We start from the raw sequence: 20,022 nt of genomic DNA, 5'->3' as shown, positions 1-20,022 counted from the left end.
TGTAGAAAACCCAAAGAATCTACAAAAAAGCTACTTAGAACTATGGCTGAATTTAACAGAATCACTGGATGCAGGGTTAATATTCAAGTGGTAATTGTATATCTATAAAGTAGCAATGAATAATTTGAAAATTAAAAATTGAAAATGTCACACAGTCGCATCAAAAAAACCCCAAAATACTTAAGGATGAATGTAACAAAATATGTGCAAAATTAGAAGTCATTTCTGTGTAGAAGTACTTGAATATATGATCAAAAACTCTGTTTATATTAAGAAGAGTATGTACATTTTTCTGTAAAAGAAATGGGTTTTAGAAGATGGTTTTTCTTAGGTGAGGTTTTTGTATTCTTTTTTACTTTATTATATTATGTGTGTGTCATAAGTTCCTTATAATTGCAAATCTTGTATCTGCTTGGCCATTCCCCTAATGTTGGATAGATTGTTTCCAAGGTTTCAAAATGCATTTTCTAAGTTTCTTTAAATTGGTTGGTATATATCCTACTACTGATAAATTTGAACCCATAATAGGTTTAATGATAAATTATAGGAAGAATGGAATCAATCATTTGATTTTAGAGCATGTAATTGGTGTTGGGTAAAGATTGACTACATTTGGCCACCAGAATGAAAGTTTAGTATGTTCTTGAGGTCTGTTTCTAATACTTATTCTTGATAGCTCATTATTTCCATTATCTTAGAAAAAACTAACTTTAAAAGATGTGGCAGTGGCTTCCCATTTTTGCATCAAAATGACGTAATGCGTTTGTTAATTTACTTATTCATTGGCAGTAACATCTTGTGAAGTCTTTCCTTTGCCTCTTAGATGTCTGAGTTCTGCTGTGTATTAGAATTGAGCAATCTTGGGGCACCTAGGTGGCTCAGTCAGTTAAGCGTCCAGTGTCAGCTCAGGTCATGATCTCGTTGTTGGAGTTTGAGCCCCATGTTGGGCTCTGTCCTGACCCCTCCCTCACTTGCACTGTCTCTCTCAAAAATAAATACACATTAAAAAAAAAAAAAAGAATTGAACACTTTTTATTGTCCCTGAATACCACCCCCCAGAACTTAACTCCTTAAATTTATTTGTTTACATGGCTGTTGTCTCCTGTCAGACTGGGAATGGACTTTGTCTTTTGGCTTTATATACCTACCTGCTAGTATTATTAGGTATATGATAGATGATGTACTAGAAGTGTGTTTTAGTAATTACAACTTCAGTTTCTCTATAGAGAAAAGACCAATTTACACTTGAAGATTGCTATTTCTAAGATAGTTACCCTTTGTCACTTGCTCATACTGGCCTGCTGAGTGCTAATGTGAAACAAGAAAGAAGGGATGGGTTGATGTTAACTAACTTTCTGATTATTTGACAGGTGTGGGATTATGAGACTGGAGATTTTGAGCGAACCCTTAAGGGGCATACAGACTCTGTACAGGATATTTCGTTTGACCACAGTGGCAAGCTTCTGGCTTCCTGTTCTGCAGATATGACCATTAAACTATGGGATTTTCAGGGCTTTGAATGCATCAGAACCATGCACGGTAAGGGGTAGAGGATAATATTTTGATAGTGATTTGTAATGTGACATTCCAGAGAAAAGAATATTGTTTTCTAATAGTGTGCGGGTTCCCTGCATTCGATTCTTAATTGTATCAGTGGAAGAGCATATGATGTGTAGCCCGTGGATAAACCACAGTAGTTGAGAGTTGTTTCAATTATAAGGTTTTAAGTATCTCTTAGTGGTTTATATAAAATACTTAATTCGCTTTCAGGAATATTTTTGGATAAGAAAAATGAAGTTATTGGGGAATTTTTTGTTTTGCTTTTTGTTTTCTCACCTGGGAAACAAGTTCATAGAAAGTAGATACAGTAAAAGCTGGAACCTAGCATTTCTTGCTCACTTTATAATGTTGTACATACACTGTAGAATGTGAGCTTGCTTTCCTGGTTCTTGTCATAGAGACTATTCTCTGAGGCACTTGGGCTTTGTGGGAAGAACATGGGCTTTAGAATCAGATATCTGGGTTCAGATCCCTACTTGTTTACTTGTGGCATTGGGAAATTTCAGCTTCTTTCATATGCAAGGTAGAGGTAATAATACCTGTCATAGGATTGTTGTGAGGATAAAATGAGATCATATACATAAATCATCTTGGTTTAGTATCTGGCACATAAGGGGTGCTCACTAAATAAGGATTTTTGTTGTTTCGTTGACCATGATAAAATTTGAACGTTTGGATTTTGTATAAGGAATACATTCTGTGTTGGTAATAAAAGTTTTTGGTTTTTTTTTTAATAGATAATTCAGTGATGTAAGCTATGTGTTTACATAGGAAGTGTAATTTGAAGGGTGTGTTTCCCCCCAAATTAAATGGGGAAGCTTACCAGTTAAAGGAATTCTGTTGAATCCTTTCCTAAAAACTAGTGTTTATGTTTCTTTAAGTAGCCTGTGTCTTGTTGCTCTGACTTAATGAAGAAGGAAAGTAGGAGATAGAGGCCTCCTGTTACGGAATGAGTAAGTCAAGGGAATAAAAGGCACAGTATGAGGAATATAGTTAAAGACACTGTAATAATGTATAGTGACAGATGGCAGCTACGCTTGTGATGAACATAGCATAATGTATAAACTTCTCAACTGAAACTAATGTAACATTATGTGTCAACTATACTCAAAAACAATTTTTTTTTAAGAAGAGTTCTTGGGGTGCCTGAGTGGCTCAGTCAGTTAAACATCTGACTTTGGCTCAGGTCATGATCTCATACTTTGTGAGTTTAAGCCCCGCGTGGGGCTTTGTGCTGACAGCTCAGAGCCTGGAGCCTGCTTCAGATTCCGTGTCTCCGTCTCTCTCTGCTCATCCCCTGCTAGCACTCTGTCTCTCTCAAAAATAAATAAACATTAAAAAAAAAAAAAAAAAAAAAGAGTTCTTTCTAACCATTGTATATGTTCCTTAAAATAATGATATTTATGAGGATTCTCTAGGGCTTTTTCCACAAAGGATAACTAATTAGGAATAATGCATATAGAATAATGCATTTCTTTTTTACCCCCATTAACATCAACAACAAAATTTTTCAAACACTATTTTTTTGGGAAATGTTTACCTATTTTGAGGGAGAAGAGAGAGTGAGTGGAGGAGGGGCAGAGAGAGAGGGAGAGAGGAGCCCATCATAAGGCTCAATCCCACGAACCATGAGATCATGACCTGAGCCAAAATTAAGAGTCAAACACTTAACCGACTAGGCCACCCAGATGCCTTGGACCACTGTTTTAAATATGGAACCAAATGTGGGGCACCTGGGTGGCTTAGTTGGTTAAGTGTCCACCTTTGGCTCAGGTCGTGATCTCACAGTCTGGGAGTTCGAGCCCTGCATCAGGCTCTGTGCTGACAGCTCAGAGCGTGGAGCCTGCTTCGGAATTTGTGTCTCCCTCTCTCTGTGCCCCTCCCCTGCTCATGCTCTCTTTCTGTCTCAAAAATAAATAAAAACATTTTTAAAAAATTTAAATATGAAACCAAATCTCCATTTTTCTTATTCTTCTGTTTAGCTCTGTAAATCTTATCTCCAATTTATATCTTAGGATATCAACCATGGAAATTTTTGTGTTTTTCTACTGTTCATATATAAACATTCAGCATATTAATACATCCAAATGCTAATGACACTGATGTTAAAACAGTTTTGTGGTCCTAAATTGAGCTAGCTGCTTTTCATTGTGGATTATTTTAATAAGCTATTATTTTAATAGCTAGCTGCTATTTCATTGTGGATTATTTTATTAAGTTGCTAATTCCTAAACTTTTTTGTGTGTAAATCCAAAGTTTCTTATCAAATTTATTAAAACCCAGTGTATTTAAAGTTGCTGTGGTATTTGAAATCCCATGGTGAAATCTCATGGTAAACTGAGATTTAATTATGCTATAGATCACTTAATACATTGCTGTGTTATGTTTTAGGCCATGACCACAATGTCTCTTCAGTAGCCATCATGCCCAATGGAGATCATATAGTGTCTGCCTCAAGGGATAAAACTATAAAAATGTGGGAGGTGCAAACTGGGTAAGTAGATTTGGTTGAAATGGTGTCAGCTAAAGAGATATTAAACAACCAAACAAAATGTGTTCTGAACCAGTTATTTTGACTTTAACCCAAAATAGTTATGGTGCTGGTTGTGTTATATACTGTAAAATGAGGTTTGAATCTCTAAATGTTTCCCAAAAAGGAATAGAGAAATTATTAAAAAAAAAAAAAAAAAAATTCATGTCCTCGAGAGCCATTTTCTATGCAATGGCTTATTATCTCTGTGGTCTTCTTTTAGGTGATTTCTCTATGGGTTGAAATAAAATGTAAATAACATTTGTGCAGGTAGGCCCCTGTTAGGCTTAATTTGGTTGTGCTTAGAATCACACATGATTGTTATAATAAAATCTTAACCTACTACTAAGTAGTTTTACCCAGATTAGTAGAGTATGCCTTTGTCTCAACAAAGCTATAAATATTTTTGTTAGGTTTATTGTGTGTGTTTAGTTTTAGAAGATTTTATTTCTCTCTATATTTTACCTTCTAGAATGTGTTGATTGGTTAGCTCCTTAATGATACTTCCATCAGCTTATTTTGACTGATGTTTGATTTTCCGGCCTGTCCCCATCTTTCATTAACCATGAATGTACATTTATTGTGCTGACTCACATATGATTACCCTAACATGGTGCCGTCCTCTTTATTCCAGTACGTACGTAGCTAGTTTTATATTGCTCCTGGGAAGTATCCCAGTGATTGCCATTCATGATGTAGATTATTATTTGTTTTGACAGCTACTGTGTGAAGACATTCACAGGACACAGAGAATGGGTACGTATGGTGCGGCCAAATCAGGATGGCACTCTGATAGCCAGCTGTTCAAATGATCAGACCGTGCGCGTATGGGTCGTAGCAACAAAGGAATGCAAGGCTGAGCTTCGAGAACATGAGCATGTGGTAGAATGTATTTCCTGGGCTCCAGAAAGCTCATATTCTTCCATCTCTGAAGCAACAGGATCTGAGGTATGTGATTTATATATCATTTCATGATTTGATTGCTGGTATCAGAATCTTAGATAACTTCTGATTCTCAGTTTCAGGGCAGTTAATGCATTGAAAAATCTGTATCCCAGAATTCTGAATCTTGAAACTCTTTACTCTTTCGAACTTGCAGAAATGTTTATATTTTTTAACTAGTGATTATTATTGCTGTCAGCTGACCTGTGATTTGGGCTGGGGATGGTGGACCCGCCTGAAGAGTAAAAGTGGTCATTAAATTTATAAGAAATGCCATTGTTGTAAGAGTATAGCAACTGGTGCAAAATAAAACTTATGGGAGAAGTTAAAAGTTATCTTTTAGAAGAATAGCCTTCTTTAATGAGCGTGATTATTTATAAATTTATGGTGGAATGCAGTTCAGTATTTAAATATTTATTTTAAACAGAATTATTTCATATGAAGGCCTCTTGATACTCTTGATCACTAGAAGCATTAGCTGAATCTGTCTGGAGTTTTATTTATTTGTGTGTTTTAAGTTTTTATTTGAATCACCCATCCTCCACCCATCTCCCGTCTGGTAACCATCAGTTTGTTCTCTATAGTTAAGAATCTGTTTCTTGGTTTGTTGCTCTCTTTTTTCCCCTCCTTTGCTCATTTAAATTCCACATGCAAGTGAAATCTTACGATATTTGTTTTTCTCTGACTTATTTCACTTAGTATTATACTCTCTAGCTCCATCCATGTCATTGCAAATGGCAAGATTTCATTCTTTTTTGTGGATGAATAATATTCCATTGTGTGTGTATGTATGTATATATATCTTCTTTATCCATTCATCAGTTGATGTACACTTGGGTTGCTTCCATAGCTTGGCTATTATAAACAATGCTGCTGTAAGGGTGCATGTATGTCCCTTTGAATTAGTGGAATTTTTTTTTCTTTCTTTCTTTTTTTTCTTTCTTTCTTTCTCTTTCTTTCTTTCTTTCTTTCTTTCTTTCTTTCTTTCTTTCTTTCCTTTTCTTTCTTTCTTCCTTCTTTCTTTTTTCTTTTCTCTTCTCTTCTTTTCTTTTCTTTCTATTCTTTGGGTAAATACCCAGTAGTACAATTTACAATTACTGGATCATAAGCCGTTCTATTTTATACTTTTTGAGGAACTTCCATACTGTTTTCCAGAGTGGCTGCACCAGTTTGCATTCCCACCAATAGTGCAAGAGGGTTCCCCTTTCTCTATGTCCTCGCCAACACCTGTTGTTTCTTGTGTCTTTTATTTTAGCCATTCTGACAGGTGTGAGGGGATACCTCATTGTAGTTTTGATTTGCATTTCCCTAATGATAGTGATGGTGAGCATCTTTTCATACATGTGTTGGCCAACTGTATGTCTTTGGAGAAGTGTCTGTTCATGTCACCTCATTTTTTAACTGGATTTTTTTTTTTTGGGTGTTGAGTTATAGAAGTTCTTTATATTTTGGGGGTACTAACTCTGTATCAGATATGTCATTTTGCAGATACCTTCTCCCATTCGGTAGGTTGCCTTTTTGTTTTATTGTTTCCTTTGCTGTGCAGGAGCTTTTTATTTTGATATAGTCCCAGTAATTTATTTTTGCTTTTGTTTCTTTTTCTTTGCCTCAGGGGACCTATTTAAAAGAAAAAAGGTGATACAGCCAGTGTCAGAGAAACTACTGCCTATGTTTTCTTCTAGGATTTTTATGATTTCAGATCTTATATTTAGGTCTTTAATCCATTTTGAATTTATTTTTGTGTGTGGTGTAAGAAAGTGGCCCAGTTTCATTCTTTTGCATGCTGCTGTCCAGTTTTCCCAACACCATTTGTTGAAGAGACTATATTTCCCTTTGGATATTCTTTCCAGCTTTGTCAGAGATTAATTGACCATATAATTGTGGGTTTGTTTCTGGATTTTCTATTCTTTTCCATTGATCTATATGTCTATTTTTGTGCCAGTACCATAGTGTTTTGCTTACTACAACTTTGTGATAAAACTTGAAGTCTGGAATTGTGATGCCTCCCCAGCTTTGCTGTTCTTTTTCGGGATTGCTTTGGCTGTTTGGGGTCTTTTTAGACATTTTAACAATATGTGCTCAGTCCGTGAACATGGAATGTCATTCCATTTCTTTGTGTTGTCTTCAATTTCTTTCACCACTGTTTTCTGGTTTTCAGAGTACAGATCTTTCACCTCTTTGGTTAGGTTTATTCCTAGGTATCTTACTATTTTTTGGTGCCATTGTAAATGGGATTGTTTTCTTAATTTGTCTTTCTGTTGCTTCATTATTGGCTTTTAGAAATGCAACAGATTTCTGTACTTTTTTTTTTTTTTTTTTTTTTTTTTTTTGGTATCCTGCAACTTTACTGAATTTGCTTATCAGTTCTAGAAATTTTTTGGTGGAGTCTTTTGGGCTTTCTACTCAGGAGTTTTATATTTCGTCATGGTTCTTAATTTTTACTTTTCATGATTTCATTATTTATGATTAATAACTTAATAAATTACAGACTGTTGTTTCTTTGAATAAATTATATGAGCCAAAATTGACCATGTTCCTTTTTTATAGAGACAGTCCTATCGTGGATATTTTAATTATATTTTAATAAATGAATGAAAAGAATCTTCTTCCCCTACCCCCACCCTTCACCCCCCAAAATTAGTTTTCTGAAATGAAACTTCTGTAGTAATCTCTTAAATTTTGGCTGGCTGTTTGGTTGCATTTTCAAATTCTTTTTACTGCCCTCTGGTGGTGGTTACTTACCATGTCATAAAGTTGATTCTGGCTTGGATGTTATATAAAGACTGAATTAGTTTTCAATTTTTTTCTTGATTCCAGAAGTCTTGAGCAATAAATTTATCATCTGTTAGTGTTATAGAAACTGAGTCTTAACCTAAATGGAGATTTTCTATTTTCATATTATCTGGGTCCTTCCTGTGTAGCCTACATATGTCAAAAAAGACTTGTGTATTTCGATAGAGGAAAATAAAATGAGTAAGTCCTGGAGATCTAATTGTACAGCTTGGTGACTATAGTTAACAATACTGTGTTGTATATACGTGAAATTTGCTAAAAGGGTAGCTCTAAAGTGGGGGATGGTTATACGAGGCAATGGATATGTTAACTAACCTGATTATGATGATCATTTTACCATGTATATGTATCTCAGTATCAAATTGTGTATAGTAAACATACACAATATTTATTTGTCTCCCAAAATTGCATTTCTGTAAAATTGAAAATATAGATCATTGTTAGAAGTCGTCTAAAGTCTTCACTTAACCTCTTACATGGGAAACTTAATTTTTGTATGTTTTCTATAGACTAAAAAAAGTGGCAAGCCTGGGCCATTCTTACTGTCTGGATCCAGAGACAAGACTATTAAGATGTGGGACGTCAGTACTGGCATGTGCCTTATGACCCTAGTAAGTTTGCATAATATTAACTGCTTCTTTTGAAGCTTACTGTGTTTATATTTTGGGGGGTTAGATGCCTTGTGATATCTTACTAAATAATCTGAATTAGTCCAGGCTTTAAAATAACTTCTTTATAAAGATAATTTTTCTTAAACTTTTGTAATTCCATTGTTAACAGTGAAATGAAAGTTATTCCTGTAGGGATGCTTGGATGGTTCAGTAGGTTAAGCTTCCAACTTTGGCTCAGGTCATGATCTCACATCTCATGAGTTTGAGTCCCGCATCAGGCTCTCTGCTTCGGATCCTCGGTCCCTCTCTCTGCTCCTTCCCCACTTGCACTCTTTCTTTCAGAAATAAACACTTAAAAAGATAAAAGAAAATTACTCCTGTAGAATGTCATGTTATAAAAAGGATCTACAAAGCCATTAATGCTAGGAGGGAGATCCTAGCTCACTTTATCTTTAAAAATTCTATATCTCCTATGGGGAAAAATAGTATTATTACAGACCCATTCATTTTTTAAAGTGTTTGATTCTGTATTTCACTGTATTTAATTTTAATATGAATCTTATTGACATATTTGTTCTTCTTTATTTGTTTTATTTTACCATTATGACGTTAATGTTGTTACCTAGCTTTACGGCTTAGAAATGTTGATTTCATTTTCAGGAGCACCAGAATTTAATATTAGGATATATAAATGATAGTACAAGATTGTGGGCATTTTTATTTGCCTAAGGGAGCAATAAGGGGATCTGTGGGCATTAACAATTTTTGTTAATTAACAATTTTTGTAATTTGGCATCCGTTTGTTTTAGAGACGTTTTAGGTACTAACCATACCTTGAAGTGATGGTCTCTGTAAGATATGGTAGACACTTTGGAAGTATCATCAAGAATTGATTAGAAAATTAAACTCTCCTCTAACAGTATTCTGAGCTGAGTTCAGATACACTGTATCACTATTTAAAAAGGTGATCTGCAGAGCTACCTGGCTGGCTCAGTCGGTAGAGCATGCGGCTCTTGATCTCAGGATTATGTGTTTGGGACCCACATTTGGGTGTAGAGACTGCTTAAAAATAAAATCTTAGGGGCACCTGGGTGCCTTGGTCTGACTTTGAGTGTCTGACTTTGGCCCAGGTCATGATCTCACGATTTGTGAATTTGAGCCCGCGTCAGGTTCTCTGCTGTCAGCACAGAACCCATTTCGAATCCTCTGTCTCCCTCTCTCTCTGACTCTCTTTCAAAAAAGAATATTTAAAATAAAATCTTAAAGAAAAGAAGGAAAGCATGTGCTCTCCTCCCCTGTAAGAACAGAGGTCACCTTAATTTTTCCCGAGGTTTCTGGCTCCTGTTTTTCACCTGAAGGATAGTACTTTTTACTGCTTTATTTTGGTGTAGCCATGGAAATGTGATTTTGTATTTTACTTTTAAAATACATTTTGTATTGGGGCGCCTGGGTGGCTCAGTCAGTTAACCATCCAACTTTGACTCAGGTCACGATCTCTCAGTTCATGAGTTTGAGCCCTGCATCAGGCTTTGTGCTGACAGCTCAGAGCCTGCTTCTGATTCTGTACCTCTCTCTCTCTCTCTCTCTCTCTCTCTCTCTGTCCCTCCCCTGCTGACACTGTCTCTCTCTCTCTCCCTCAAAAATAAATAAACATTAAAAAAAATTGTTTTAAATAGATTTTTGTACTTTTGTTGAGACTTCTACCTCTCGTCATTGGTGACTTTTATAGGTCACTACAGTAGAACAAAGTATTTTATTTATTTATTTAAGTCTATTTTGAGAGAAAGTGGGTGCAGGGCAAGGGCACAGAGAGAGTGGAAGAATCTCAAGCAGGCTCCACACTGTCCGTGCAGAGCCTGATGTGGGGCTGGATCCCACGAACTGTGATCTCATGACCTGGGCTGAAACCAAGAGTTGGATGCTTACCCGACTGAGCCATCCAGGCACCCTGGTCAAAGAATATGTTACGTTGGTCATCTGTCTTTTTTTGTTTTTCTTTCTTCTTTCTTTTTATTTTTTTTTTTATAAACTCCCCTTGGGTTCTTTTATAAAAGCAGTATGGTTATTTACATTATAGAAAACTTAGAAATATACAGAAAAGCTAAAAGAAGAAAATAAAAGTCACCCATATACAGCTCTGTCATACCTAATAAAACCTACCAAGTTTGTTTAATTATTTACTTATTTTGAGAGAGAGAGCAAGCAGGGTAGGGGCAGAGAGAGAAGGAGACAAAGGATCTGAAGCGGACTCTGTGCTGACAGTAGAGAGCCCAATGCAGGGCTCAAACTCACCAACCGTGAGATCATGACCTGGGCAATGTCAGAAACTTAACTAACTGAACCATCCAGGTGCCCCTCTTTTCTTTTTTTTTTTTAAAGTAATTTTTTTTATGTTTGAGAGGGAGATGGAGTACAGGCAGGGGAGGGGCAGAGAGAGAGGGAGACACAGAATCTGAAGCAGGCTCCAGGCTCTGAGCTATCAGCACAGAGCCTGGTGTGGGGCTCAAACTCAGAGTGCGAAATCATGACCTGAGCTGTGAAGTTGGCCACTTAACTGACTGAGCCACCCAGATGCCCCTCCCCCCAACCCCCCACCTGCTTTTTTTAAAATGTTTATTTATTTTTGAAAGAGAGAGAATCCAAAGCAGGCTCCAGGCTCCGAGCTGTCAGCACAGAGCCCAATGTGGAACTCAAACTCATGAACCATGAGATCATGACCTGAGCCGAAGTCAGACACATAGACCATTGACTGAATCACCTAGGCGCCCCTACCAAGTTTTCTTTTTTTAGTCTAGGGTTGTCCAGTAGAACTCTCTGTGATGATGTTCTGTATCTGTACTATCCATCATTATAGCTACTAGCCACATGCAGCTGTTGAGCTCTTGAAATGTGGGTAATGAGACTAAGGACTCAATTGCTGATAGTATTAATATTTTAGTTTATATTTTAAAAACTACATGTGACTAAATGGCTACCCTGTTGGACTGTTCAGCACCAAGCCATTGTCTTAAATTTCTATGTAGAGGAATATGGTGGATATATATTTGGCTCCAAATATTTTAACATATATCTCCTAAGAATAAAGAATAACACCTTTATTCTTAAGTTTCTTGATTATACTCAAGAAACTTAACATTGGGGTGCCTGACCGACGCAGTCGGTAGAGCACATGACTCTTGATCTTGGGGTCATGAGTTTGAGACCCACATTGGGCGTAGACATTAAAAACATGATTAAAAAAAAGAAAAGAAACTTACCATTCATACTACATATTCACATTTTCTCTAGTTATCCACTAGTGCCCTTTATAACTGTATTGTAGCCACCACCCAGGAGCCAGTCAAGCATCACACATAATATTTACTGGTCATGCCTTATTAGTTTCCAGTTTCCTTTAATCTAGAAAAATTCCCTACACTTTTTTGGGGGGATGTGGGGTTCTTTTTTGGCACTGATGTTTTGGGTACATGTAGCTTCACTGCTTTGAGTAATGACTGAACTATTTTCTTAGATGCCGTTTAAATATTTTATCCCTTTATTAAGTTGAACACCTTTTGTTTTTAAGGTGGGTCATGATAACTGGGTACGTGGAGTTCTGTTCCATTCTGGGGGAAAGTTTATTTTGAGTTGTGCTGATGACAAGACCCTCCGTGTGTGGGATTACAAGAACAAGCGATGCATGAAGACCCTCAATGCGCATGAACACTTTGTTACCTCCTTGGGTATGTACGAGTAAGGAGATTTCTTAACAAGTAGATTTTGGAGTGCGAGACACAAACAGTTTTATGTAATCATGAGGAATTTTCCAGGTAAGAAATGACCTGTGCTTTCAGGACAGACTAGAGAAGACAGTTTAAAAACTTTGTGGATTCCTACTATTTGTTTTAAATTCTCCTTTCCTTAACTCTCTCTTTCCATCATCAGCCTTATAATAAAAAAAAAAATTACTTTCTCCATTGCACAACATTGGTTTTGGAAACTAGGATTGTGAAGAGGATGCTTACTAACCACTCTGATGGGTAATTTTCTTCCCCTACTAGTTTGTAAGTTTCTCAAAGGAAATCTTACTCAGCCTTTTTCCCTCCGGCAGGTTTATACTCTCATGTACTGGGGACTCACTGAATTAAGTCTAATAAACAGCCTCAGTGTCATCTAGACCTAAATCTAGAATATAAGATAGTGAATACATTAAAAATATAATACACCCAGGGTATGATGGATCTAATGATAAAAATAAAGCCTCAGTAGAATAGGACCAATGCCTACCTCATAGGATTGTTAAAAGAATTAAACATGAATATAATGCATTAGTACTAAGCCTGGAACATAGTAAGTTAAGTAAGTAGATACATTAGAGCTACCCTTGTTGTTAGATTCAAGTGAAACATTCAGCCTTAGTTGGGATGGGGGTAATGGGCGTAGGTATTTTTATTGAAGTGTTAATACAGGATTTAATCATTAAGCCTCAGCTTCGCTAACCCAGGGGTATATGTGTGGGTGTGTATAGAAAAAAATGAGCATTCCTGGCACTTGGACTTGCTTATTTTGTGGCTTGTTAAAAATTTTATCTGCGTTTAAAATAAGCCTTTTCTTTTTCTTTCAGATTTCCATAAGACGGCACCATATGTGGTTACTGGCAGTGTAGATCAAACAGTAAAGGTGTGGGAGTGCCGTTGATTGAGTCTCATTTGGCCCCTCCTCCCATTTTTCCTCTGGATGCACTCTGATGATACCATGGTTACCCCATTGAGCTCTGTTTAAATAAATATTGTCCTTTCATGTAAATTATTCTGGATGTAGATTGAGCTTATTAAATGTTACACACAAAGTATTCATGCATGGTGAATCCAAATTGTATACTGTAAATTTACATACGTTGTCTAGAAGTACCATAGGGTTTAAAAACCTGGGCTGGCATTGGTCACACCAGGCCTAAGAAGGCAGAAGTTGAATAAATTGAACTAGGGCACTAAACTGAATAGTTGACAGTGTCATTTTATGTTGGATTATTAATTCCTGTTTTTCTTTCTGCTATCTGTTGGTGCCTGACTTGATGGCCTCATTTGGGGAAAAGTGGTGATTATTAGGGCTTTTTCTGAAATGTGTATCTATGTAACATCACTTAAGTGTGCTTAATAAATCTTCTTTAAGGATGTTAGATGATAAGGCTACAATTCAAAATCTTCTGAACCATCTATGTAATTAATGGGGATTACACATTGGAATTTTTGTCATGACACATTTGCCAAATCAATAGGACACATTTGTTTTGGCAGCCTATCAGGCAGAGGCTAGTGGTATATTTATGTACGGAAATGACTGTAAATCTCAAATAAGAAAAATCTCAGCAGCTAATAGCAAATCATTTCTTTCATTTGGGTCCTAATGCTTTGTAAACAGGTTGAAAAACACTGTAATTCTCTAAGCTTCTATTTTTCACACTAGACACACTTGTAGTTGTCTTCTCCATGCTGTTAGACTGTGCAGTGACGTGACTCCCAAGTAGAATTTAATCTTCCCGTTGAGTGTGTCATGGTACAAATCACTATTTGTTTTCGATGTTCTTTAGGGATGTGCAATGTGCATTACATAATGACAAATACGGAAAAGGTTATGTTTGCCCATCTGAAGGGAGTGGGAGAAATACAGCAGTTTGTTCTTCAACACAAATCTGATACTGATTTGAACTGTCTTTAACTTACAAGTTGAAAACAAGACAGGGTTTAATGGAGCATGCATAAAAATGTACTGTGTTTTCACCTTTTGTTTATATATAAATGTTATATGGGCCTATCTGTAAGTGGATAAGTCTGTATATGTATATCACACACATACAACCTCCATATCCTTGGATCCTGGGCTTTCGAAGAAGTGCTAAAATGTACAAGTAGAATAAATTTTGCCGTGGAGTACCATGCTTTAGAACAAACCCTTTTTGATCCTAATGCTTCTGAAAACTAGGTCTGACTCTGTGGGAATTGTTCCCAGCTAAAAGGAAAAGCACCCCCCGCCCCATTTGGCTGTTCAGCATTTTATGCATCCTTGATATATTGTATATTGTGATCCAAAGTTACTACAAGTAGGCTTAAGAGAATTTTTATCTATGACTTTGGAAACAATATTTCATTGCAGATTATTAAATAATTCTATTGCTTAGCTAACCAACAGCTTTTTTTTAAAGGTCATTTGAAAAGTTAACAGAACAGTGAAATAACAAGACAGTTTAACAAAGAAACTTACTCTGAATTGCATTTTATTCATTTGCGTAATGTGATTTTTAAAATGTCCCTTTTAGTATTTAATGGAAATTTGGTTCTTGAAAAAGACAAAGGGTTAGAGTTAATGTCCTGTAGATACACACACAGAGACTAGGCCTTACGTTTACTAGAAGCAGCTTTACGTCTAACTTGTGTCTTTTTGTTTGTTTGCTTTGTTTTTAATAATTCCTGAGAGACGTCTCTGGAAGGAAAAGTGTTTTGAGAACTAATGGCTACTTTTGAAGACAAAAATTACAACTTAAGCTAATTCCTTACATACAGTAGAATAACTTTCAGGACAATATTGCCTCACAACCCTGCTCACATTGAGAAGTCTTTTTTGTTTGTTTGTTTCTTTTTAGCTGTTCTGACTGGATTTTTCTACAAATGCTATGGAAGATATCTTTGTTCTCGTTTGCTGCTATTTCCTGTCCTATTTTAAGAAATATAAATACATAGAAATGGTGCATCTTAACATTTGTTTGTACATGTATAAATGTCTTGTATTTTAATTCATTTTTAGCATGTAGCAACACGAATTGTTTAAGGGTAAGCCACAACATCTAGAAATCACTCATAGATACGAACAATAAAGGAAAAAAATGGTACCGATTTAGGAGGAAACAAAGCTGCTGTCCACTGGGTTTTCCCCCCTGCAGCACACAGTGACTTTCATTGACAAAGGAGGAGAAACAATATTACTCTGTAAACAAAGTTATCCTTACTTGGGAGATTGCCACAGCCTGCTGCTTAGTTGAGTTACCAGACATCCTCCGTTTAAGAAGCAGCAAACATTGAATCTCAGGGATGGTCCTCAACTGGATCCAAATGTAACGAGCCCTGTTTGAATAATGAAGGGGGGCGGGGGAGAGTGGATCCATCCATAATCCGGAATCGGATGTGCAGCGGTTTCCTGCACTGTCGTTTGACGCTGCCCTGTTGATGCCCTTTCTTCCTGTTTCCTCCGTTTTCTCTGTCTGCTGTCTAACCCTGTGCCTTGCCTGGGATAAGTACAATGATGAGGTTACTGGTTTGGATTGTAAGTAGAGGAATTTATTAACTGGTTTAGAGGTTCACTGCTGCTTTGTCACTTTCTCAATCAAATTGGTCACTTAATTTAAGAAATAAAAAGCTGGTAGAATTGCATCCTCAGATGATTATTTGACTTTGTGTGTGTGAAAAGACATTCCAGTGCCACCCTGATATAATGTGCCCAAGAAGTCCTAGCTGCACTCTTGGAAGTGCCAGCCACAGAAACTGTGGTTTAGACGTTGCTTGGAGAATAGTTGCTTTTTGACATGGCATCTTGCACTTTAGGAGACTAAGACCGTCCTGTTTTGTCTGTGTGTGGTGTGACCAATGGTGTGCCCAGAGCACTGCTCTAAAAATCACTAGTGTTAGCAAGTCGTCCAGGCTGTGGAGCGCTCGCTGTAGTCTTCGGAAGCTTTGGCTCTAGATCACCAAGCCCAGTCTCCTTACTGTCAGTGCCCTGCTCTCCTGTTTGCCTCTTTCTGTTTCTGTGTGAACTTCCAGGTAAAATCACGCATTAAATAGTTTTCTTTTAAATTCACTTAAAGAAAAACTATTTAAAAGTAAAGGATATTTTGTTTTGTTGACAGTGGTGGCTTGATAATCCTTAAGCAACTGAAGTTAAAATTGTTGGAAGGAAAAGGCACTTAAAATGGTTACTCTTTCTGTCCAGCTGTATATAAGTCCAATGTGTTAATTAATCTAGATGATGCAAAGAAGAATCTCCTGGTAGAGAAGCAACATGTACAAAATTGGTGAAAAAGGTTTTTGGGGTTTTTTTGTTTTGTTTTGTTTTTTTTCTTTTCAGTGGGGGGGGGGGAGGGCAAGCTGGATTTACAAGTCACAACTGGACTGGACTGGCCTTTTTATCTTTCCACTATATCATGTAAGTAGCTGCTTTCTTGTCCTGCCTATCCTTCAGGCATCCCTAAAGCTCACTCTGAAGATGATAGAAACAAACACAAAATCTTCGAGTTAGAAGTTGATCTGACACTGACATGAAGGCAAGCATTGATTTCATATGAATGTTGCAGAGGTGGTGGTGATTGGAGAAAACAGTTCCCAGATTGTAAGAGTTAACTGAAGATATTGACACAATTAAAAAAAAAATCAGTAAAGGAATGTATATAATATTGCTCTTGTGTTTTACAGTAAGATTTGTTGCTCTCAGACTGTGTAAAACAAAATTTATTCATGTTTTCTGCATATTAAAAAATCCTATTGTACCAATTGGTAAACTATTAAATGCCTATAAAACTAGATGTGATTTTTTTTTTTTTTTTTTTTTTTTTTTTTTTTTGGTGTCCCTGTGCAGAGACTTAAAGCTTTTTAGTGGAGTCCTCATTGGAGATGGGGCTGTGTTCAACACCTGTCGTAGAGTCAGATGCAAATTGGTGGCAGGGCCTTGATGGAAGTCTTTTTCTCTAGGGCAGCGGTGGCACTGCCTTTACTGTCTGCTTCCTTCACCTTATTAGGAGATCAGGAGCGAGGAGTGGTGGCTGCAGGAGCTCTTGCCATGGTGGTGGACTTGCAGAGCTCAGACTGTTCTCTGAGGCACCACCCTCCCCTCCAGCAGCCCTTTCCGACAGGGACTCATCTGCCCAGGCACCGGAGAGCTGATGATGCCAGGAATGACCTGTTGTAAGCCGCAAAAAAAATCTCCCCCCAAGAAGACTTGCCCCTCTTGTGGTCAGGGCCCAGAGATAAGGGTCCTGTCCCCTTTGTTCTGTTAATGAATGAGCCTCTTGTTCTGGCCAGTGGCCCTGGATTCTTGGAAGATTCTAAGTATTTTAAACTTGGGTTGAAATGTCAAAATCCTCTTCACTCTTGCCCCAGATGCCCCATGGCTTTCCCTCTGCTTTATACATGTTGCCTATGACCTACCTTCCATCCCCTACTACCGCTCGGCACCTGTAGTGGCCATGAAGTCTCCAGCCTTTTTCATATATTAAGGACAAGTTGAATGATGTGGCTCTTCCAGCCCGGTTGTTTTCTTGCCTTCTGTTGGGAGTAGCCTCTCCCCTACCTCCCCACCCCCACATGGGGAGCTGGGCCAAGAGCAACAAAAGTAATTTGCTTAGTTCGAGTTTTCTGGCTTTTGCAGCTTTTCCCTTTCCCCGCAGGGTTCCTCTTTACCCCCAGCTCAAGATGCAGAAGGTGAGCCTGACCACTCTCCCTAGGGGTAGGGAATCCTAGCTGTAGTGTCATGATTCTGAAATGCAGGTAGCTATTCAAAACTAACTCACTGGTCTATCACATCAAGCTTCCAATATTCATGGTTGGGTGTGTCCCCGAGGTAGGATGAGGGATAGGAAATGGAAGACTTGGTGGAGAAATGGTGCTGCATCCTAGATGTGGCAGCTCTGTCGCTGTTTCGGCTTTGGTTTGCGTGCAATTTTTTACTGCTGAGAGACCTACCAGAATTCTCTAGGAAAATGACTCTCAGTGTTTCCCAGCAGGCCAGCAGCAGCACTTGGGAACTCATTAGAAATGCAAGCTCTTGAGCTCCAGCTCAGACATACTCTATCTGAAACATCTATCTGAAAAATCTGTTTTAACCAGCCACCCAAATGATTCTGATGCAGGTTCAAGCTTGAAAACCACTAATTCAAGCAACTTCTCCTTGAATAAGAAATTGGGACGAGTGGCCCCACAGCTATGATGTGAATTCTTGATCGCCATCACTTTGACACGTGGAGTTTTGCCTTTGTGAATATTCTGTATGATCGTTCCTACTTGGGTTGCTAGCCTTTCAATAAAAGTGGAGGGGCTGGCTCAGTTGGAGAAGCATGTGACTGACTCTTGCGGTCGTGAGTTCCAGCTCCATGTTGGGTATAGACTTTAAAAAATTTAAAAATAAAAGCGCAGGGGCACCTGGGTGGCTCAGTCGGTTAAGCGTCCGACTCGATTTCGGCTCAGGTCATGATCTCACAGTTGTGGGTTCAAACCCCAAGTGCTGATGGTGCAGAGCCTGCTTGGGATTCTCTGCCCCAGACAAAAAGTGGAGGTGGAGGGACTAGGGGAGGGAAAATAGCCTAACATTTTGAATGCTTCTTAGGTGCCAACACCCTTATTTTCAACACACTTATTCTCCCTGCTGGTGGACAGTAGTACATTTCTATGGGCAAGAAAACAGGTTCACTTGAGGTGAGGACATAGAGCAAGGGTATTAAGCTAATCTAGAGTTGAGACTCAAACCCAAATGCACATGTTCTTTCCTTTATCTGGTTCTGCCCGTGTTAAGCATCTTATTAGCTAAGTGTAAGGACCTTGTGACATCTTTCATTCAACTTGTTAACCTTCAGTAATGCAGGAATGACCCTCATCCCATCCCTGAGGCCCTCTACCACTGGCACCATGTGGGAGGGCCATTAGGAAAGGGTGGAGCTTGGGAATCGGTAAGCAAGGATTATCCTTGCTTACGCTTGTAATTTAGGAAAAACTCCTGGGGCGCCTGGGTGCCTCAGTCGGTTAAGCATCTGACTCTGGGTTTCAGCTCAGGTCACAAGCTCGAGTCTCGTGTTGGGCTCTGTGCTGGCAGCTTGAAGCCTGCTTGGGTTTCTCTCTCTCTGCCCCTCCCCTACCCATTCTCTCCTTCTCAAAAATAAACATGAAAGATTTTTTTTTTTAAAAAAAGGAAAGCTCCTAAGCCATTCTATATGAGGTGACTTTATTAGGATAATTGGGTCCTGCATGGTCTGCATCTCGGTGTTATTTTTTTAGTGTCTTTTCTAAGCAATGGGTTTGCCTATTTAGTGGGGGTATTTCAGTTTGCATCTGAGGAGGGCCACTTGTTCTCTGTAGGTGTCCTGATTATGCCTGCCTTGTTTGATTTGACAGTTTAGACTCTGGCAGCAGGAATGTGGAAATCCGCTTATTCTCAGCTTCAGGATATATAGGAATTCCTCGGTGAAGTCCAAGTTCTTCCCAATACTCATTTCACAATGGCAGTTTGGAGGGCAGGAGTGGAGACAGATGATACAATCTTAAAAGCTTAATTTGGTGATAATAGTTTTTTTGTTTTTGTTTTTTAAGATATTTAACTTGGAAAAGTAACATGCATATGTTAAAAAACCCAAATACAGAGTTTTGGAAAGCAAAAGGCTAGCATGGCATCCTTGAGAGAGGGGAGTTGTGGCTCATACAAATTAATTTCAGATCCTGAACAGCTGCCCATCAACACAGACCAGGACCCAAAATGCTAGTTCTCACGCTAACCCTTTCTGGACACCATTCTTCACCCTTTTTTTTTTTTTAAAATTATAATCTGCCAACTAAGATAAGGTAAAAGGGTGGATTT

General features: G+C 38.0%; 1 protein-coding gene across 2 annotated transcripts in view; it reads left to right on the top strand.

The window, feature by feature from the left end:
* PAFAH1B1 (platelet activating factor acetylhydrolase 1b regulatory subunit 1) overlaps positions 1-13,224 on the top strand; it is a 76,202-nt gene extending 62,978 nt beyond the window's left edge. For both annotated transcript variants that reach the window (XM_060646960.3, XM_060646961.2), the window contains exons 6-11: positions 1,371-1,539; positions 3,952-4,054; positions 4,810-5,038; positions 8,335-8,436; positions 12,002-12,158; positions 13,040-13,224. In XM_060646960.3, the coding sequence (XP_060502943.1) occupies positions 1,371-1,539; positions 3,952-4,054; positions 4,810-5,038; positions 8,335-8,436; positions 12,002-12,158; positions 13,040-13,113 (834 nt within the window). In that variant the 3' untranslated portion in view covers positions 13,114-13,224. The remainder of the gene's footprint in view (positions 1-1,370; positions 1,540-3,951; positions 4,055-4,809; positions 5,039-8,334; positions 8,437-12,001; positions 12,159-13,039) is intronic.
* The last annotated feature ends 6,798 nt before the right edge of the window (positions 13,225-20,022 follow it).

Source organism: Panthera onca, chromosome E1 (assembly GCF_046562875.1).
Source record: "Panthera onca isolate mPanOnc1 chromosome E1, mPanOnc1 haplotype 2, whole genome shotgun sequence".
In the NCBI taxonomy this organism is placed as follows: Eukaryota; Metazoa; Chordata; class Mammalia; order Carnivora; family Felidae; genus Panthera; species Panthera onca.
The sequence above is the reverse complement of the archived record's forward strand: the minus strand, read 5'-3'. Positions and strand labels throughout refer to the sequence as shown.